Consider the following 23,755-nt stretch of genomic DNA (forward strand, 5'->3'; position numbering starts at 1 on the left):
GAAATATTCAAGTCTATGTGATTTTATGGGAGTTAGAAAATGCCAGATTCAAATCTCAGTTAAGTACTCAAGGACATGTTAGTTATCCTTTTCAAGTACACATCTGTAAAATGGGGATAATTTATGAGATTATTTTTAAGAATAAGATGTAATTTGTATAAAGTACCTGGAACAGTTTCTGGTAAATAATCGACATTAAATGATGGCTACTATTGTTTTTGTAAAGTACACAGATTTATAGACCTGGAGAAATAAAAAAGACTTTAGCTAAAATCTGGTCCAATTCCCAACTGGTGAAAAATGGGTTTGATAACACTGACAAATTGGTCTCTTGAGCTCTACAGAATTAGAAGATAATTGGAAAGTCACCACAGCTCATTGAGAGTTGAAATAAAATATTTTACAAAAGTACTATTGTTGATACTACTTCCTGTTTAAAGGAAATAAAGAAGTAAAGAACATTATCACATATTACGGGCAAATAAAATAGACCTTCTTGTTTTGATTGTTTTGGTTTGGCTATACAGTGAAATACTCTAATTGCATGTAATCACTACATTTACTTTTTTTTTTTTTTTTTTTAAAGATTTTATTTATTTATGATAGAGAAAGAGAGAGAGAAAGGCAGAGACACAGGAGAGAGAAGCAGGCTCCATGCCCGGAGCCTGACGCGGGACTCGATCCCGGGACTCCAGGATCGCGCCCTGGGCCAAAGGCAGGCGCCAAACCGCTGAGCCACCCAGGGATCCCTACATTTACTTTTTAAAGTTAGCAGCTTTTAGATATATTCAATACAGGCTAACAGTAAAGTTCAAAGTATGAAATTGGGATGATAAATATAGGAAAAAAACAAAACAAAACAGCTGTAATCTTTGGTTTCCTATTTCAAGGGCAAGAAATTGGTAACATAATACTTAGAAAAATGTAAATCAGGAAAACCAGATTTTCAAAAAAATTATATGTGTAAAAACAAAAAACTTAAAATTTGAAAAAATAAAATTCCAAAATGTGAAATATCAGACCTAAAAGAAAGGCATTGAAACCTACATCTCTCTTCATCCATATAACTTCTCTTCTTGTATTGCCCACTTTAGGGAGCCACTGAAGAACTGAGGGGCAGGAAGAGATATGTTAAAAGTAACTTTAGGAAGATATACATCTTGGCTATATACCAAATGGATTACAATAATGAGGGCTGAAGAGGAATATAGATGGTTTACAGTTGCTGACAAGAGGCCCAACTGTGATGAGGGCCTTACATCTTTAGAGCAATGCCAGCATGGATAGAAAACGATGGAAACTGGGAAACCTGAAGGAAGAATTAGTGGACTGGTACCTATCATTGGATCCAGTGCCTGATCTGATGGGATAGCTAGAAGATTGTGATCTATGGGGATAATAAGATGAATTATGTTATTAATGAGGAATTTAAGAGGGTAAGGTGGTTTGGGAAATTATAGTTTAGAGTAACAATTCAGTTTCAACCAGAAATAAACATCTTTGTAGAAATGAAACTCCATTGCGCTGATCACTATCTATTTATCCAGATTTTATTAAAATTTAATAGGTACACACCGTTAGCGCCAGTTATTTCAATTCTTCCATGTGGACAATGCTAATTTCACCTTTTCGTCACAGACTCAGAAACTGTTTTCAATTTCTCTTGAGAGCCCAGAGGAACTCAAATAGGAAAGCAGAATGTTCCTAAATCTGGGGGTGCTTGGGTGGCTCAATTGGTCCATTGTCTGCCTTCTGCTCAGGTCATGATCCCAGAGTCCTGGAATCCAGTCGTTGGGCTCCCTGCTCATCCAAGAGCCTGCTTTTCCCTCTCCCTCTGCCCCTCTCCACACTTGTGCATGCTCTCTCTCAAATAAATAAATAAATAAATTTTTTTTTTTTTAAAGAGAGAGAGAAAGGGAGAGAATGTGCTAACTCTGCTCCTAACTCTTGACACTGGTTAAAATTATTTTTTTGAGTTTAGCCAGAGTCTTTTTTCTAATTAGTATCTTCAACTTTCCCACCTGAGTAGGAATAAACCCAGGCACCTAGTAGAATGACTAACAGTTGATTCTAGTTTCTCCAGTTAAAAGATAAGCAATAGTCTCACTTCTACCTGGCAGCCTATAGGTAAAGTGACAAATGTTCTCAGTAGTTCTGGATTGCTCAGGATAGGGTTGGCATGTGCCTATTATGCAGTAGTAACTATTACTATTGATTCTTTTCTGTCTCCGAATTGTGTGTGCTTAAATGACAATTTTTATGGTCTCCTAATTATAGAGTACTATCATGGAGAACTGAAAAAGGAAGTTCCCCTTATATTTAGCCCCCAGATAAAAGGTTGCTGAAGCCCAAGGCACTTGGTAAGAAGGAAAAGATAGCTCTTTCTTTAGGGCACATCCTCTATGCCAGGGTACCTGGCTTGTTGACCCAAGTATAAACTGGATTCCAGCTTCCACTCATTTCTGCCAATGGGATATTGGTATCGTCCATATAGTCACCCAAGCTGTATAACAGTGTGCAGTGGCCCATCCACCAGCTAGTGTGGTCTCTCCCTAATGCCCACTTACCAAAATCCAAAGGATTCTCCAATACTCAGTCCAAATTCCAGTCCTCCAGGAAGTCTTCTCTAATCACTACATACTGCTCCTTCTCTAAATTTATAGAGAACATATTTTCTGTCACTCATTTGACTTGAACCCTGTCCTTCCTAGTGATGCCTCTGTATTATCTTGGCTCAGGAGGAGTTTGGTAGGGGGTAGACGGGTGTGGGGCAATTACATCTCTGAAACTTTCTGGAAAGATTTATCTCCATGTGTGTGAACCCAAGTCTGATAAATTTGTTCTCAGAAGGAGATACACACTAAAATGGGGAGGTTAGTACCTAATGCAATTATAAGATTGCAAAACTGGACTGCTATGATTAATTAGAGTGGAGCTAACATGTATTGAGTACTTTCTACTTACCAGTTCTTACCAGTTACTAAATATTTTGAAACTAGTAACTAACTCATTCAAACTAGTAACTAACTCATTCAAACACCCTCTGAGGCAAGTACTATCATTTATGCATTTTACAGATTAGGAAACTGAAGTACAAAGAGATGAAAGATTTTGGTGAAATTTTTCACATCTAAAAAGTGTTGTAACTAAGATTTAAACCCAAGCAGTTTGCTCCTGAAGCTTCTCCCGTTTAGCTCCACACTACCCCGCCTTTAATTCTTGTGTTAAGTCCATAGAATATGTCTGAAGTTTGGTCATTTGATGTGTGGTCTATATTTTCCATTGCAATTTAGTGTTTAACAGGGGAATACAAATTGAATTTGGCACTCACTATTGTGTTTAAATAAAAAATAACCAGAAAACAAAACAAAAACAAAAACAAAAGAATGACAAGGGGCAGGGAAGGGCATCATTATGAACATGCTACAAATCTCAAGGGACCCCTGAACAGATTTCAAAGATATGAACAAAATGAACAATAGCCATTGGTATCACGACCTCAGCACAACAAAGGTTTAGGCATGTGCAACCTGGTGAAAACCAAGGAAAAACAGTTCTGATTTTTCTTTTCTTTTTTTCTTTCTTTTTCTTTTTCTTTTTCTTTTTTTTTTTTTTTCTTAGAAGGAGTAGGAATAGTGTAAGCAATGTTGCATAATACTTCGGGGTACCAGAGTGAGCTTGGGATCTGTGACCTTGGAAGTAACCTAATCTCTCTGTGTTTACTCATTTATCAAAAGGAAATAATATTAGCTGGCTTATTTCGTGAGTGCTAATAAGAAAATGTATATAAAAGAACTACTACAGTTCCCCATTATAGAATTCCTGTCTAGCTCACTCTTGCTGATACTAAATCCTACAAAAGACAAGAATTTAAATGGGCTTTGTGCATGTCTGGGATTTTCTGTGAGTTGTTACCTCTTTGCCTCAATCCCTGTGCAATACCAATTTCCTTATTGAGTCAATCCTATGGATTTATCCTTCTATTTGCACTACACTTCCATAAAGTATAGGCCTTATCTAATGATCCCCAGGCCTATTTCCTTCTGTGACTATGACCATCCTGTCCTCCTTTCCAGCAAAGCAAACTTCTACATTAAAAAAAAAAAAAAAAGGCTCTTTTTGTTTGTTTCTCCTCTAACCAGAAAATACATTCTCATCCAACTCCTCTGCCAAATTGAGCTATAAAAATAACAAATGAGAAAGCTGAAGACTCTATATGGACTTTTAAAATGCTCTAGCAAAGGTGACCCTGAAGAATTATTATGACATGCTATCAATTAGTTGACACTATCTAGAAAAATGAAGCTCAATGTTCCTCTATTCTGTCCAGTTTAACATCTCATAAATTCAGCTAAAATACTTCATTGGAAATGCATATGGTAATATCTAGACATACTTATGTTAGGTATATTCTCTTTCGGACTCTCACTGGATATTTTAAATATTCAGGCCACCAGTATAGATAATATGTCCAGGATGAAAAATTACTTCAATAATACTTAACAGGAGCAAAGTTAGTCTCAAATTTTTAAGAGAGGTATGAACCTCAGCTGCTTTTTAACACAGTCAGATTCAAAAGGCTAAAAACAAAACAGACTTTAAAATGTTTAAGATGAAAGTCTTTTTTTGACAAATATTCAACCCATGAGGCTAAATTTGACACAAAATATTCATCATCATAATTTAAATTTTAATATTGGCCTATTTAAAGTCTTCATACTTCAAAAGACTTTCACATTTATTATATCATTCTGTCTTAATTAAGAACTAACTAAAATATTAGATTAGGTTATACTTTTGGATTGTTATAGAAGTTAGGTTTATATTTCTTAGGAATAAGTGTGCTTTTCTAATAACCATATAACTATATAAACATGTCAATGCATAATTTATCACAACAATTACATCTGACTTTCCAGTTCTACAAAGACATGAAAATCCTTTTTTCTGGAATAATGTTATATAGAATTGAGTAAAAGGTATTTTTGGATAGGAAATATTTTTAAAATTTTTGTTAAAAAATACTAACTTACAGAAAAGTTATAAAAGATAGTAACAAGAGCTTCACATATCTTTCATGCACCTTCCCCCACTTAACAACTAACCATTGAACAATTATCAAAATCAAGAAATTAACAATGGTATTATACTATTAACTAAAGTACAAACCTTTTTACGTTTTAATCGTTTTTAACTAAGGCACTTTTGTTGTTCCAGAATCTAATGCAGATTCCCACATCACATTTGTCATGATTAGAATGAGGTCATGACTTTTTGCTGAGAATACTTTCTCAGCACATCATGTCAGGAGGTACATGAAGTCAATATTCCTTTAACAATGATGGTTAGTTTGATAGCTTAGGGTGCTTTGCTGAATTTCTCTGTGAAAAGTTTCTATTTTCCCCTTGAAGGAGACAGTTTTACATTACATAAATTACTAGTCTCTACTCCTACTTCTAAGCACTAATTTTAGCATCTGTTGGTGAATCTTGACCTCAATAATTATTACTTTGAAGTTGTAATGCTGAATTTCTATTTCCATTGTCCTTCTACATTTGCTAATTGGAATTCTCCTGCAATAAAGCACTGTCCCTATTCCCCGACATTATCCATGTATCTACCTATCTATCTGTCATCTAGCTTACTTATTAATAAGATCTGTGCTTATGGATGTTTATTTCACTATTTAGGTTATAATCCAATGTTATATCCATTTGGTTGGTTATTCAAATTGCTCCAGTTCTGGCAAGTAAGAGCTCTTTCAGATTGATCCCTATGCTCTTCTGTTACGCCACTATGTTGGAGGTCAATAAACTATGGTCTATAGGTCAAATGCGTCCCTCTCCCTACTTTTCTAGGTAAAGATTTACTGGGACACAGTTACACCCATTCATTTACTTATTACTATTGCTGCTTTTGAGCTATAATGTCAGAGTTGAGTAACTGTGACAGAGTTCATGAGACCCACAGAGAAGAACATATTTACTCTGTCCTTTTTTTTTTTTAATTTTTTATTTATTTATGATAGTCACAGAGAGAGAGAGAGAGGCAGAGACACAGGCAGAGGGAGAAGCAGGCTCCATGCACCGGGAGCCCGATGTGGGATTCGATCCCGGGTCTCCAGGATCGTGCCCTGGGCCAAAGGCAGGCGCCAAACCGCTGCGCCACCCAAGGATCCCTCTCTGTCCTTTTATAGTAAAAGTTTGCTGATCTTTGCTGCAGATGGATTTTTTTAAATTATGAACTTTAGATAGCTGCCCAAATGACATCTGATTGCCACATCTGAGGTAGTTCTTAATAAAGTTAAACATCTATTTTTCCTATATTCTCCTTAGTTATAATATTTTTAATATTGAGAGTTTGTTTTTGGTGAAAAGGAAGAAATGGATTGTCAGTATTCTACCTGGAATGAAGGCATATATAAGAAAATAAACCATAAAGATTCAAAAAAGGAAAACAAACTATAAAGATTACAAAGTAATGAGAAGATAAAAGTGAAAAATTATCTAGTAAACGGAGAAAAAGAGAAATTGCCCTCATGCATGAGTTCTAAAGTTTCTTCTACACATGCAAAGGGCTTTATTAACATGTCCTCATAACAATAACACTTTCCAAAGATGTCAGATTAGTAGTCATTTTTATCTTGAAGATATAGGACATTGTTATTTCACCATCACATTTCACAATCCTCAGATGATTTACTAGTAGACCTCTCCACATGAGAGCCTCAAATCATGCATTTTGCTTTTCAGGCTATTTATTATGCAATGCACCAATGCAAGAATTATATAAAACATATCAGGGCTCAAAGTACATTTATTGGAAGGATTACACAACATTCTTATAATCATATTTGAGAGAACATTTTTTCTATAGCAGAAGTACAAAATTTGGGTTTCTTCTATTAAAGAAAAAGAATTTTATATAAGCTAGCAGAGGCTACATCCAGAAGGCTACATCAGTAATTAGTAGGTTATTATTACTAGAAGGTTATAAATGAACAGCTACATTTCATTGGATATGAAATGGAAGCACACTTCATTTGGACAGGAGGAAGTTCCTCCTCTGTTCATTATACAGGCTTTTCCCCTCTAAAATTTTGACATCCTCAAGATCACCCAGAGCAGGGGTTCTGAATCCTAGGTAAATGGGCCATGGGATGTGAGGACACAACCCCTAAAATTAATCATATGCATAACTGTGTGTAAATGCAGATATATGTGCATTTTTCTAAAGATAAAATGTCCTACTTCAACAGAATGTTATAGAGGCAAAGATTCAAATGAGGTTAGGAAAATTGATGTAGAATAATGTCTAAAACTGAAGGTAGTTATCTAATTTTTATATGCATATGGAGAGTATATAGAACCTCAAGACATTTATGCATGAAATTTTTATCTTTTTGCTATTCTGCATCCCCTTGAACTGTCATTGTTTCTATACTGAAGTGACATTTAATAACCAATTTATTCCTGAGTTTACAAGGTAAGAAATGTAGATAGACAAGAGACAAAAGGAAATAGTACAAAAAATGAGTATTGCTCACATAAACTTGAATGCTTGACAACTGAGAAAAACTAGATAGAATTGTTTAAATTACTTAATTATATGCAAAAGTACTAGTTGTTATCTGTATTTGTCATAAAAGTATTTTTTTTAAGATTTTATTTATTTGAGAGAGAGAACACACACAAGCTGGGGGAGAGTCAGAGGGAGAGGGAGAAGCAGACTCCCCGCTGAGCAGGGAGCCTGACTTGGGGCTCACTCCCAGGACCCTGGGATCATGACCTGAGACAAAGGCAGATTCTTAACTGACTGAGCCACCTAGGCACCCCTATCATAAAAGTATTTAAATATTCCTGAGCAATTTAATAAAAAGCTCTTGAGAAAATAAAGGGTCAGAGTGTTCGAGAAAGAATTAAGAGAAAGGTTCATTGAGTTGGGAACATGGCTGATCTTCCATTGAGCTCAAGTAATTATCAGCTATGTGATACAAGAAAGATACCTTAGGTATTGATGAAATTATAAAAGTATTGTTACAAAACTATAAATCTTATCAAAATCAACCAAACATTTGGAAAAGCTGTCAAATTTCCTTCAAACCCAAGGTCCTTAAAAATGTAATTTCTCTGGCCTTCACTCTTTAGCTATTTCTTTTTTTAAAGATTTTATTTATTTATTTGACAGAGAGCACACAAGTGCACAAGCACACAAGCAGGGGGAGCTACAGGGGGGAGGGATAATCAGACTCCCTGCTGAGCAGGGAGCCAGACATGGGCTCCATCCCAGGCTATGATAATGACCTGAGCTGAAGGTATCTGCTCAACCGACTGAGCCACCCAGGCGCCCCTAGCTATTTCTTTAAACATTTTTCTACCTCACTTCTTAAAATCTAAATTGTGCTTTGTGGTAGTAACTAATTTTTTGTATGTGACATTAGTAATTCATTGTTTGTAAGCAGTAAGCAAATTCATTAATCTGATTATCAGTATCTTTAGAAAAAAGGCCCTGAAACCAATTCAGCAGTCAATACTTAGGCTATCCTTACTTAAAATTATGATAATGCCATTTTCTGTGTAATATGAGTATTTTTCAGGAGTGGGATCAATACATACCTTTATTATGATAAAAACTTAAAATATTAAAATTATACATTGGAGACAATAGTGTGGAGCAAGAAGATAAAGGGGAAATCTTCTGGAAATCATGAAGAAGGTGCTATTTATATTTATTTATATTATTTCTGCTTGTTAACCTGTGTAGCATAAATGATGCCAAAGCCTACCAAATGATCAGAGGAACTTTCTCTTTCTTTTGTCAGAAAATTAAAAATCTTAATGTGATTGCCTTACAGCAACTGTAATAAATCTTTGACATAAAAACAAACAAACAAAAAACCAAAACCCCAGGTCACTGAGAATCTATTAGAATGAGAATGCATTGTTTCTTTCTATTTCCTTGGATACAATCTCTCTGAAGTTAGGCATTTTAGGCAAGTATATTTAATATATTGCTGAATAAAATGTTCATTCTGTTTCATCTCAAGAAAAGCTCCAGAAGTCTCAGAAAAACTGAACACCATGAAAGAAGATAATTAACACTGGAAGCATGAAAATTTTAGTCGCTAATTCTATCTAACACAGCTACAGTATTTGAAATTTCAGATAGTTCATAGTACGTAAGCTTTACCAGAAAATTTTAGTAAACTGTTAAACATATCAAATAAAAGCTAAAGATCTGTATATTCACATGAATACTCACCCATGCACATAAGGATATTTTGGATAAAAATGATCATAAAAGACAATGTTTTTAAATAGAAGTTGAAGGAAGAAACTGGACTTATTCAATAATTATTTAAGAGGCCTACTATGTGACAAGTCCTGATTATCATCTCCTGTTGGACTCTACCAAAAATTGGTTGTTTATTTAACGAATGATTTGAGTTTTCTCTGTGATTTATCTCAGGTTCCTAAGAAAGTTATATTTTCACTGCCTTACTATTGTAGGAGGGAAACAAAATTCAAATATTTCCCATATCTAATACATTTAACTAACACATGTAAGAAATCTATTACGATACAGTTTTTCTCCCAAATAATCTTTAAGGATCCCTACGACCTGAATCCTCAAATGACTCACTCCTCCTCTGGTTACTGAAATCAACTGCTTCAAGTAATGTCACTGAGAAATAAATATAGCAGGGGATCCCCGGGTGGCTCAGCAGTTTAGCGCCTGCCTTTGGCCCGGGGTGTGATCCTGGAGTCCTGGGATTGAGTCCCGCATCAGGTTCCCTGCATGAAGCCTGCTTCTCCCTCTGCCTGTGTCTCTGCCTTTGTCTCTCTCTCTGTGTCCCTCATGAATAAATAAATAAAATCTTTTTTTTTTTTTTAAAGAAAGAAGTATAGCAAGTGGAATAAATATATAAAGTTTGAAATCACGTCAACTTAAAGGTTGAGTGCTGCAGGAACAGGAAAATATGATGATTCATAGTGGGTTACTTAGTTTGCTAAAAACACTTTAAAAGTGAGGTTAAAAAATAACCAGTGCCTATACTAATGAGTATTATTGACTCCCAAATTTAGCTAAAATAACTGTGGTTTTTCTAAGAAAATTATTGTTCTATGTTCTATTACTTTTTGTGCACTCATAAGATTTGTGTGTATATTTGTCTGTGTTGGTCAGCAGAAGTAATAGACTGTGACATGCACCAATATATACAACTATGACCAATTGTTTAAGTCTTCATATTTAGCTATGAAGAGTATACTTGCTGTGTTGAAATATCTATCTAATGATTCTCTTCTTTTGGTTTCCATCTTCCAGATAGTATAAAGTCAGGTACATAGAGCTGGTAAAAAAGAGTGTAATTTTGACTTTACTATGAACTAGCCAGTGATTCTGATTAAATCCACTAGCCTCTCCAAGGTTCTATTTTATTGTTTGAAAAATGAAGGAGCTGGAATAGATCTTTGAGTTCCTTTTCTCCTTCAAATGCTATGATCACAAATGTGGTAGATTTTTTCAATTACATCATACATAGCAAAAATTCTGATAAAACTAAATAAAAACACCAAGATCATCAAACCAACCAACGCTTAGTATCACCTAGAAATCTTTAAACGGTAGAATGGCTCAAATAGATAGTTGAGACTAATTATTGATGACTTAAACTAAAATTCAATCAATCAGTCTAAACTAAGTATATAGAATTTATTTTATTTTATTTTTTAAAGGTTTTACTTATTCATGAGAGACATAGAGAGAGAGAGAGAAGCAGAGACATAGGCAGAGGGAGAAGCAGGCTCCCTAGGGGGAGCCCGATGAGGGACTCGATCCCAGGACCCCAGGATCACAACCAGAGCCAATGGCAGACACTCAACCACTGAGTCACCTAGGTGCCTCTAAGTATATAGAATTTAAAGGGACATCATCAGGGATCCCTGGGTGGCGCAGCGGTTTGGCGCCTGCCTTTGGCCCAGGGCGCGATCCTGGAGACCCGGGATCGAATCCCACGTCGGGCTCCCAGTGCATGGAGCCTGCTTCTCCCTCTGCCTGTGTCTCTGCCTCTCTCTCTGTGTGTGTGTGACTATCATAAATAAATTAAAAAAAATTAAAAAAAAAATAAAGGGACATCATCATTATGACTTTCCGGAGCTCTGAAATGTTTTAACAATTCTCAAAGATGAAAACAAAGTCAAGATTTAGAGATAATACTCATAAGATCTTCAAGCCAAACTGAATGGTCATGTGAAAAATATTTACACTATTTCTATAGAGCTTTCCTTGGGATATTCCTATCTTTCTAACTCCCCTATTCCTAAATGATCTGCTTTGTTACAGCATCACAGACCACCATTTTCTCCTTTTAAAAAACTGTATCAATTAAACTCTTCACTAGTAATTCTGAAGTTGACCCATTTTATTTGACATTGGTCAGTTTTTCTGAATCTTCCTTGTCTCACAAAAAATTAAACTCTTAGCAAGCAAGAACCATGTCTCTGGGATGCCTGAGTGGCTGCCGTCTGCTCAGGTCATGATCTCAGGTCCTGAGATCAAGTCCCACTTCGGGCTCCCCACAGGGAACCTGCTTTTCCCTCTGCCTAAGTTTCTGCCTCTCTGCCTCTCATGAATAAATAAAATCTTAAAACAAACAAACAAAAAACATGTCTCTGGTTTCTCTATTCATTCCTACCACAGGTTTCCATTGCATTGTTACTTGGTGCAGTCTGATGACACTGCAGCAAAAGAATGTTGGGAAATTGCTGGTAAGAGAGACAGACAGACTAAAAGTAGAAATGATTCTTCTATTCAGTCGTTGACCAGAACTTCTACTGCGTTCTGTATTATTTCTCTATTTTCTCACACCCTACTTTAGGCCTCCGTCTTTTGATATCTGTACTGTTTAATAGCTTTCTAAATATCTGTCTCTATCTTTTCCTGCTAATCTCATTAAAATAAATGCATGCCATCCTCTAAGTAACAATCTAGCCATTCAAGAGCCAAATCAAGTTTCCAGTTTTTTTCACAGGCTTACTAGACCACTCATTCCAAAATCGATTCTTCTTCCTTGGAATTTATTTACCCGCCTTTTTTGTACTTCTTTTTTCTTTCTTTTTCTTTTTCTTTTTTTTCTTTTTCTTCTTCTCCTTCTCCTTCCCCTTCCCCTTCCTCCTCCTCCTCCTCCTCCTCCTCCTCCTCCTCCTCTTCTTCTTCTTCTTCTTCTTTTCTTTTTTCATAACCACCAAATTTTTAGTGTTTAATATTTAACAGCACAACTGACCAAGATCCAAGATGTGGAGTTCAAGAAACCAGGAGAGAGGATTACTCTACAGTAAAACTATACAGTATGTTGTAAGAAGAACGTACACTCCGGAATAGAAAACTTGTCTACACATAGCAGTTGCTTCAGAAAGCCATTCAGTCTTCTGCCAGCTTGTAAAAATGCTGTTCTGGACTTCAGTGTGATTTAGCTGCTTTCGGCTCTTTGTTGTGGCAGGGATCTTGTTCTCCCCCTCCAGCCCTTCCACCCCAGCCTGGGTCATGAAGACTGCAATGTTTTTTTTCAGGCTGTCAATGCGACTGCTCATGTCATCAATTCTTCTAATGATCTGGTTGGACATGGTCTGAAATTTATCTTGCCTCTATTGCAGGAGTGTCTGCACCACCAAGGTGAGATCCTGCAAGGTCTTGGGGTCAGTCCCAGCCATCTCCCCGATTCCCAGCTTGGTGGCAAAGTCTTTTTTTGTATTTTTTAATCAGAAATTAACTGTATATTATAAGATAACTCTTGTATTTTCCTCATATAGTATATTTTTAATCTCCGACAATTTTTATGTATCTCTGTAACCAGATGGTAAGCTCAGTATGTCCCTTTAATGTCGTATATATATCCCTTAAATACTTGTTCATTTGATGTGTTAATTTGACAGAAATAAAATGAATATTTGGCCTCGTGTAAAGGACATTTTTTGGCACACTGATAGACAAATGAACTCAAAGGTTTATCTTCAAAGGTAACTACAATTTACCTGGAGCAATCTTTACTTTGGGCAAGTAAGAGTATATTAAGTTCTGTGGATTAACATTGTGAGATAAGAAAATCTATTTTTGTTAAGAGAGAAATTTTGCTACATAACTATAATTAGGAACAAATCAGAGATTAACGATGCATTATATTCTAGAGCTTTAACTAATAAGTACCAATAAATGGCTTTCTCAACTTTAAATGGCTTGCAAAATATTATTCCTATTCATTGCTCCATGTACACAAAATAATTGAAATTGGGTCTGCTATTCAGAAAATTCAATATTTATTCTAATTTAACTCAACAATATAAATTGTTGAGCTAAAGGAGTATTTCATATACTTGAAAAATAGCATAAAATCTACCTCTACTAATTAGTTTCTCTATGAAAGTCTTCCAGACAATTCCTGGGTAATACCACTGGTCAATGCTTTAGGTGCTTTTCATTAAAGGTATAGCGTTGCTACCAGATGAACTGCTTCATATAAAAGCACTTACCACAAAGCCCTATAATGGAAGGTTAAGTGCTATACTTAATTACTAATTTCAATCCTTATTACCTATATTTTGCAGTGCAGGCACTTTAAAAGGAACCAAATATAGTCTGTTGGTTCCTGCTTCTCTGATTATAGGATTTGGTGGTAAAAGCATTAGTCCAGCTGTTTTTCTAATGAAGAGAAACAACAATAAAAAAACTTTTAAGGTAAAAATAGTCATACCACAAACCAATATAAAAGAGAGGTACTAGACATTTCTATTGAATTCATATGTAAAATCGCTTTGTTCTAAAAACTTTAATCTTGATGACACATACTTTTAGATTTGTATTCAGCCTTCATGGTATTGTCACAGATAAAGCTCCAAAAGAAAAAGGTATTTGAAATTTTCATGGCTTATTTCCTACCTCAATATCATGCTGAAATGCACACAGAACAGATGATTAATATAATACTTGAATGGTACCTGGGTGGCTGTCTGTTAAGCATCTGCCTTCTGCTCAGGTCATGATCCCAGGGTCCTGGGATTAAACCCGTGGCAGGCTCCCTGCTTAGTAAGGAGCCTGCTTCTCCCTCTCCATCTTCCCCTTCCCTCTGTTTGTGCTCTTTCTCTCTCAAATAAATAAAACAATTTAAAATAAAAAATCAAATAAAAAGCCTGATAACCACAATGGTGAGTCCCCTGAGTTCATTACATATTGATCATTAACTTTTTTAATGTATATATTGAAATTCCCCACATGCTCTAATATTCTTGAAGACAGATTCTACATTTTACTATTGCTTGTCCCTTTCGTAATAACTTCTTCAACTTTGCTCACTCTTGATTAATTAATATTATCTAAAATACTTTTTACTGAAAGGACACACAGAATCTTTGACGAAATACAAAAGAGGTTGAATCTAAAAGAACTATTTCTAAAGATTTATTCCTTAACTATTATGATATTTCCAGCTTCTGATTTTTTGCCAGCTTTTGATTTTTAAATATATTTTGTACCGTTCCCTATACTGAGCATCCATTTAATTGCTAAATAAGACAATGCATATTTTAAACAAATATTAGTCTAGAAAAATATACAAATAATTGACAAATATTTAAGTAATTTACTGTCCCAATCTCAGTGACTAGTATTCAAATTAAACATGAGCTTGCCACAAGTAAAGGTGATGCCTTTTTGAACTATATCTAGTACATAGCATCTAGTATGTGCAAAATTAAAGGACTGTCAATCAGATAAAATATATCAAAGAGGTATAGAAATCCTTTAAAACATAAAACATTTACCCAAATGCATTAATACATTAGAAAACTAGGTTCTGATTATCTATGCTTGGGAAATGCATACTATATTTCTCTTTTAGAGATGCATTATGGATATCAATAAAGTCCAAGTATACATATTTTATACTTAATTTAATAGAGATTTTCCCAAACTAACTTGAGAGTAGGACTTTCTCTCCTCATAGGTCACCATTAGCATTCACTAGAATAGAGTTCTTGCAGACTGCAGTACGGAGAGTGTGATAAGCATTAAAAGTTACTAAAATGAAATACTTTGGGGATCCCTGGGTGGCTCAGCAGTTGAATGCCTGCCTTCAGCTCAGGGTGTGATCCTGGAGTCCCAGCATCGTGTCCCACATCGGGCTCCTTGTATGGAGCCTGCTTCTCCCTCTGCCTCTCTCTCTCTCTTTCTCTCTTCTCTGTGTGTCTATCATGAATAAATAAATAAAATCTTTAAAAAAATAAAAAATAAATAAATAAAATGAAATACTTTGAACAAGTTAATTGGTGAAACAATGCTAGGCTTCAAGAGGCAACTGTCATACTACAGTAGTAACAGGATTTGTCAATTTACATGTTCAGTCTACTATTCACAAACACAATACCCCCAGAGACAGAGCCTAGACCTTATCCTACTTTACATTTTCCATGGTGTCCAGTGCAATAGCTTCCTCTCAGGAAATAGGTATTGATTAATCTGTTTTTTAGGAAATCCGCTAATTTACTTTTCCATAATCTCACTGAGGCTGTAGATTTTATGAAAAAATATTAGTAGGATTTCAGTAAATGCAATAAGATATTAGCAGGGGCTATGTGACATTGCATGCATATTTAAGTTACTTTTCTTCCAAATCCTCCATTCCTTTGTCTTATTGCAGATAGTAAAAGTAGGTGTACATTCTCTTAATTGCAGAGTAAAATCAGGATAATTCCCAGGACATCAATTCAGCAAATATTTATTGAATACCTACTGCTTGCCAGTATTATATTGGGTACTAGACATATTAATGTGCTTGCTTCTGAGTTTTGTCATAGAGTTGAGTTTTTTATTATACTTAATTCAGCAAATATTTGCAGAGCACCAGGTTTACAGAATAGGTCTGAAATGAGGCTTGAAGATGTAGACGTTTTTAAATCAGAAAAGGTTCAGAAGGGCATCACAGACATTTCATTAAACATTTCCTAATTGTTGAGTCAGTATTAAGAAAAATTAATCCTTATTTAATAAGTTAGTTATTTCCTCAAATTATTTCTGTCAAGAAACAAATACTTGTAACAGAGGCTTATGCACATTTTGGCAATCATTTTTACTGCAAAAAATGAACATTTCTTTTTTATATTCTTTCTTTATTCTGTGCTATAAATCTGTTGTACAAGTCAGTTGTATCAAAAAGGGGAGTAGAGAGAAGTAAGGCTGATGTTCTTAGTGACCTCTTTGTACTAAAATATAAAGAGGATAATAAATGAAATAAAATAACCATTATACTTTCAATTTCTATTTTACTTAAAAATAACATGTTTTTTTTTTAATTGAGACCATATGCAACCACAAATAACCTTGGTTTAAGTTTCTCATCTACTGCTTTTGTTTCAATAATGTAGAACTGACAAAGTTGATTAACAATGAAAAAGGTAATTTTTATTTTATCAATAATAGCTTAATGTTCATTTTATAAACCTGAAATGAGTAATGCTAGTGTCATAGAATCCTTGTGAAACTCCCATATAGTTATAGGACAGTGAAAACAAATGTCATTTAGTTACATGTTCTTATAACTTGTGATTTATAGTACTACATATTGTTACTTTACTATTTCTCTGTTAGTCCCATGGCCCTCACAAGTTTCAGCTCTGCCCCACCATCAAAGGAACCACCTGGTCCTATTTTCTTTCAGAGAAAAGTATGTAATATTCCTTCCCTGAGTTTTAGATTTTAACTTTGTTACTTTTGACAAAGCCTTTCCTTTGTTCAAATGCAAAGATCCAGTAAAAAGAGCTTTGACATGTTGTGCCTTTTATGTGTGCATTTTTCTGGTTTCACTGATGTCCTGAATTTTGCAAACGATACCGTGTGCCTTCAAGTTCTCCTATAAAATGTCATTGTACACTGTATCAAGAACAGTTTAGGACAGCATTACATTCACATGATTTTAAAGTCCAATAAATACTTGCTGGTTTCTCAGAAAACCCACAATTTGGTGTAACGGACGCAAAATAGTGCTTTGTTTCCCAGTTTGTTTTTCATAAAATCTTCTCCCAATACACATTCACTGGCTTACCTGCAGGGTAGCGCTCGATCACTGGCCAGCTGTCCACCTGTAACGTGGCATTGCCACCACTCCTCGTAAAACGGACTACATGGTATTTCCCATCGTTAATGATTGCACTGGACTCCTCAATGGCGATGTCATCTGTCCCAACATTAAATTTAACTCCAATTTTTCCTTGGTGCTGGAAGGGAGGAGGGGACAAAAAAAGTTGTATGAAGTTATTATACTGATTAGTATTTAGTAAGAATTAAGTATAGGAAAAAGACAAGATTGTCCATTCTTGCCACTTTTGTTCAACATGATGTTGGGACTTCTAGCCACAGCAATTGGTGAGAAAAAAGGAATAAAAGACATCCAAATTAGAAGGAAGAAGTAAAACTGTCACTATTTGCAAATGACACAACATTATATATAGAAACCAAAAAAAAAACCTCCATTAAAAAACTGTTAGATGGGGCATCCCGGTGGCTCAGCAATTTAGCACTGCCTTCAGCCCAGAGTCTGATCCTGGAGACCTGGGATAGAGTCCCACGTCGGGCTCCCCGCATGGAGCCTGCTTCTCTCTCTGCCTGTGTCTCTGCCTCTCTCTCTCTCTCTCTCTCTGTGTCTCTCATGAATGGATAATTAAAATCTTTTAAAAAAAACCTGTTAGAGCTCATAAACGAGCTCAGTCAAGTAGCAGGAAATAAAATCAATAGATAAAAATCTCTTTACACTAATTCTTTACATTAATAATGAACTATCAGAAGGAGAAGTTAAGAAAACAATTGAATTTGCAATTACATCAAAGAGAATAAAATGTATGGGTATAAATGTGACCAAGGAGGTGAAATATCTGTATTTTTGAAAACTATAAGACAATGATGACATGAAGTGAATAAAACACAAATAAATGGCAAGAAATTACACATTCATGGATTAGAAGAATTAATATTGTCACAATGTCCATGCTACCCAAAGCATTATACAGATGTAATGTATTCCTACTAAATTTCCAGTGGCATTTTCCATAGAAATAGAGCAATCAAAAAATTTGCATGAAACCACAAAAGGCCCTGAATAGCCAAACCGATCTTGATGAAGAAAAAACAAAGCTGGAGACATTTTGCTCCTTGATTTCAAACTATGTTACAAAGCTACAGTAAATCAAAACACTAAGGTGTTGGCATTAAAAACAGATACACAGATCAATGAAATAGAATAGAGAGCCCAGAAATATACCCACACATACACAGCCAATTAATTTACAACAAAGGAGCCAAAAATACATAATGGGAAAAGAACATTCTCCTCAACAAATAGTGTTGGGAAAAGTGGACAGCCATATGTAAAAAAATGAAACTGGACAATTGTCTTATACCATACACAAAAATTAACTTAAAATGTATTAAAGACTTGACATAAGACCTGAAATCATAAAAATCCTAGAAGATAACATACGCAGTAGGCTCCTTGATATAGGTCTTGGTGGTGATTTTTTTAATCTCATGCCGAAAACAAAAATAAATATGTAGGACTACATCAAACTAAAAAATTTCTTCACAGCAAAGGAAACCATCAACAAAATGAAAAGGCAACCTACTGGATGGGAGAAAATAACTGCAAATCATACATCTGATAAAGGTCTGGCAGTCAAAATACATAAAGAGCTCATACAATTCAACAGTAACAAAACAATCTAATTTAAAAATAAGCAAACATCTGAATAGACATTTTTCCAAAGAAGACATACAGATGGCCCACCAGTACATAACAAAATACTCAACATCCTAATCATCAGGAAAATGCAAATTAAAGCTACAATGAGATATCACTTTACACCTGTTAGAATGGCTATTATCAAAAGGCAAAAAATAAGTGTTGGAGAAGATGTGAAGGAAAGAAAACCCTTGTACACTATTGATGTGAACGTAAATTGGTACAACCACTAAGGAAAACAGGATAGAAGTTCTTCAAAAAATTAAAAATATAATTATCATATGATCCAGCTATTCCACTTCTGGGAATATATCCAAAGGAATCAAAAATACTAATTCACAAAGATATATGTGCCCCCATGTTCACTGAAGCATTACTTATAATAGCCAAGAAACGGAAACAACCTAAGGATTCATAGATGGATGAATAAATAAAGAAATCATGGTATATACAATGGAATATTATTCAGCCTTTAAAAAATGACTATCTTACCATTTGCAACAACATGGATAGACCTCCAGGTCATTATGCTATATGAAATAAATCAGAGAATGACAAATACTGTGTCATCTCTCTTATATATAGAATCTAAAACAAAAAATACACCACATTTATAGATACAGAGAACAGACTGGTGCTTACAAGAGGCAGGAGATGAGGGGTGGCAGATACAGGTCAATTTTTTTTTCTATTTTAAATAAATAAAAAGTAAAAACAGATTCAGAGATACATACGTGTGCGTGTATGTAAAATCACTTAATTATGTGTGTGTAATCACTTCTCTCAAGATATTCACAGTTCAGTAAAGTTCATCTTGGGTTCTTTTCATAACTATATATATTTAGGTCCTCTAGGAGGCACTTCCTCTTGTCATGTAGTTACCCTATTCACCCTCCTACTCTCTGTTCTAGGAAGCCATAAATTTAAACAAAAAAAAATATGTAATACAGTATATTATTCAAGAACATGATTTAGACAACAATTGCTCTTCTTCAAATTTGCTTTTGATAAATTCAGATCCTAGAAGCAAGATTCTTAACATTTGGGTCAATCTGGAGCATCTTTTTCATGGACGACTGATAGGCCAATATAAATACTTTCAAGAGAACTCCCAGAGGTTGCCACAGAAAAGGTGCATTGCTGCCTGTGTGGGAGGACATTCTCTCAACTCCTCTAACATAGTTCCTTTATTCCACTCTTACCATCTGCCAACACCCCCCAAAAAAGCCTTGAAAATCTCTCTTTTAAGAACTCCTAAAATCACAGCAATTCAGTCTGTTTGGAGTCCAATGATAAATCCTCATAACAAAGAATAGCATTCTAAAGGGCATGGGGCACATGGACAGGTATGTGAGTACCATTTCTTAGTCCTTATTCACAAAAAGAGTCAAATGCTAACAGCCTGAAACTTATTCAATTTCTTTATTTTATAGATGATGAAACTATGACACAGGACGGTACAATGACTTGGTCAAGTCGGGTAACTTAATAGACAAGGAGTAGAACTAGGATTCGGTCCCCCAGTTTTGGTGTCTATCTAAGGCAAGAAACAGTGATCTAAAATTAGCTTCCTTTCTGAATTATGCAAAGCAGCATTAAAATCAGTCGAAGTGCAAAGTTTGTGGCTGTTAACTTTAGAAATTCATAATGTGAGGAAGCAAAGAGAAGCGTGTACTTATGTCCTCTGCCTCTGAGGAGCATTCTCTAACAGCAGGACTGTCAACTCCACCACGAGCACTGTTGATTTGTAAAGCATGTGGATTTGCCCTTAATCAGTAGCACAGAATACCTGCACTGTAGGCCCCCATCAGAGTACATCACCTCTAACTGTCTGCAGCTCACCTTTCATCAAACCTCAGTTGAGAGGAAGAACATGGGAGAAGAGGGGTCTCAAGGACACAAAATCTAACCATTCTTGTAGAAATTTACAATGAGAATATCAGAAAACCTGAAGACGTGGTTACATCCTCTTAACCTCTCACTGGATTCCCATCACTGAACTAGGTGGTAAAAGTATGGCATCGGCTTAGGCTGAGAGTTATTTTAAGAAAATCTTGTATAAAATCGCATCAAGTAAATGGAAGTATCTGAGGACGTTATCTGGGAATTGCTCATTGTACCCTTCATACTCATATGCAAAAGGCTCCCATTTTTTTTCTGCTTCTTACTATCCATAAAGGATCTCTTTCTTATAATTAATATGGACTTTAATTTATGTTTTTTGGTTTGTTTTAGGCTTGATGGGCAACATGACTTAAAAGTATATTTCCTTTTTTACTTTGGTTCAAGGAGTAGGGCAATTTTAAAAGCTATCTAGACTTCAGATATACTGTTTTCCCCCAGATTTATTTTCAATGTCTACCATATATCTCATAATCTCTACTTTAAAATATATTCCATTATAAGGCATTTCGGTTTTCTGTAGAATGATTCTAGTGATAAACAAACAGCAGGATTCTCATGAAAACTAAAATTTTATCCAAGGGCCTGTGGAGGCTTTTTTTTTTTTTTTTTTAGACTTTTTTCACACAGGTGTTTTTTTTTTTTTAATTTTTATTTATTTATGATAGTTACACAGAGAGAGAGAGAGAGAGAGAGAGAGGCGCAGAGACACAGGCAGAGGGAGAAGCAGGCTCCATGCACCGGGAGCCCGACGTGGGACTCGATCCCGGGTCTCCAGGATCGCGCCCTGGGCCAAAGGCAGGCGCCAAACCGCTGCGCCACCCAGGGATCCCTTCACAGGTGTTTTGTGCAAGTAATTATTATTTCCTCATTTTGGTAGGATTCCAATTTGCTCATTTTCAGTAAATTATTTAACGTGGTATATATTTTTAACATGTATGTGATATAACTCCACAGGGGGTAAAAATTAAGAACCTTATTTAAGAGATTTGTTAAGTTATCTTTAACAAACACCCCTATAGTGTTATGGTACTTTACAAATACTAACTCTGGTATTTCTCATAACAGCCCCATGAGAGAGGAACTATTTTATCTCCATTTGGCAGATGAGAAAACTAAAGCACAAGGTGATCTGATAACTTGGCTAAAGACACACAGCTATACAGGGAAAAGTTGTGATTCAAACCCAAGCAGTCTCACTCTAGAATTTGTGTTCCGAATGATTATGTCAGGCTGAATGTGAGGAATACTGGGTCATCCTCTAACTACAGTTAACAGATTTGGTTAAGCTAGCTGTTCTTTGCTACCTGCTTTTTCTTTTCTGCTATAGTAGAAGTACCACAGGGCCTCATTCTGTGTTTTGCAGATTGTACAAATGTATCAATCAATGTATGTTTAAAATAATTTTATAGAGGACAATAAGCAACTGATTTACAGATATTATAGGATGTTAAAATGGACTAATTTTTTTCTTAATTTCAGCTGCAATCTTGAGATGATAATAAGTCAAAAAAGACTGCCCCTTCCATTCTACAAAATGAGGTACAAGACTTGCAAAGGATAACACTGACCACTGTTTTTGGGACCCGCAATTAATTACCTATTTTCAGCTCACCGAAGATGAGAGAAAGGCCAAAAAGAAGTAGATAACTGGAAGAGTATTTTTGGAGACAACTGAGCTGTGATGTGATTTGTATGTACCTCCAAGGTAGAAGGTTACTTTTCCCTTATCTCAAGTGCAGGGGAAAAGGACGCCAAAGAAACATCTCAGAAAGTTTGATACTTGTCTCCTAGAACTTGGTGGCAGTGGTTGGGACAGTCAGATGGCCAGGGACACTAAGGCAGAAATCCTAAATAACCACCTGAAGGAGGTGCATTTACCTGCCTCAAGGGAAATGCAAGTAAAGAAAGTCCAATGAATGATGTGGTTAAAAGCACTAAAAAAACCACTAAAATGCTTCCCCAAAGTCCCCCCCAGTGTCAGTTTTCATTATAGGCTAAACCCAGCTAGATGGCTACTATCATATTAGCCAAGATCAAGGAGAACCCTTATCTCTTCTTCCTTTTCCTGCTTCATGTCTGGAGGAGCCAGAAAGGAGGAAGAGAAGTGAACATCACTGAAATGAGAGGAGAAATAACCTCATCTCTCATCCAGTGCAACTAGCAGCTCCAAGGCAGCCCAGGCAGGGCTAATAAACTAGCTTTAACTGAAGTTGTACTTATTATTACAAAAGAGTGAACTGAAGTTACTTCCTATGCATAAAAGTTAATAGATGACTTTTTTTTTTTTTTTTTTTTTTTTTTTTTACACTATCTAAGAATGACATGAGCAGTGTTGAGACTTTTCCTCGACTTCCCTGGGGTCAGGAAAAAAATATTCCACAGAACACCAGACTTAAATTCCTGTTGCATTGCAGGAATCAGCTCTTTCAACAGAACAAGAGCATGAAGATATATGTCACTCTGGAGTTGACCACTGTTTTAGGGTCTCTTCTATGACAGACCTATTTCCCATTCCAGGATAGAGACTGAGAGAAATTCTTGAAGTTCCCTACTTGTTTTGATAGGAACTCTTACTAACAAGTTCTAACTATTAACAAGATTCAAGTTCTGTGATCAGAAGCATTATAATACTAAAGGTATAAAATATACCAAATTCTGAAAAAAGTCCCTTTACCTTATCCTTAACTTTTCAGCAAAATGAAATGTACAATGCATATTTTCTAGGATATAGAAATCCCCAGATTCTGCAGGGATTCACTTCTTGCAACATATCAAAAATATATATAAAGGAACATGGGTTGGTGATGCTTAGAGAGTTTCTGACTTTTAATCTATGTCCATCCTTTCCTGGATATGTTGATTTGGTCCTTTGACATCCAAAACCTTTGCTATTTCCTGGATTCAAACTCCAAGTCAGCTAGAACAGAACTGAATACCAGTGAAGTAGGTTCAGACAATAGTCTCCACAGGAAGTCAGAGATTATTTATCCTACTCAGACTACATCAAGCCAGAATCCATTCTTCTCTGAAAATAAATGAATTAAAAATGTACATAAAAGGGCACCTGAGTTG

At 35.5% G+C, this 23,755-nt stretch overlaps 1 protein-coding gene and 1 pseudogene across 1 annotated transcript in view; both read right to left on the reverse strand.

Moving 5' to 3' along the window:
• The window catches only part of NRXN1 (neurexin 1), a 1,110,090-nt gene that overhangs the window by 148,362 nt on the left and 937,973 nt on the right, over positions 1-23,755 (reverse strand). The window contains 1 exon segment of the mRNA XM_038551252.1: positions 17,090-17,261. Coding sequence (XP_038407180.1) covers positions 17,090-17,261 — 172 coding nt within the window.
• On the reverse strand, positions 12,251-12,710 carry LOC102156575 (annotated as a pseudogene).

The sequence above is a fragment of the Canis lupus genome, chromosome 10 (genome assembly GCF_011100685.1).
Source record: "Canis lupus familiaris isolate Mischka breed German Shepherd chromosome 10, alternate assembly UU_Cfam_GSD_1.0, whole genome shotgun sequence".
Lineage (NCBI taxonomy): Eukaryota > Metazoa > Chordata > Mammalia > Carnivora > Canidae > Canis > Canis lupus.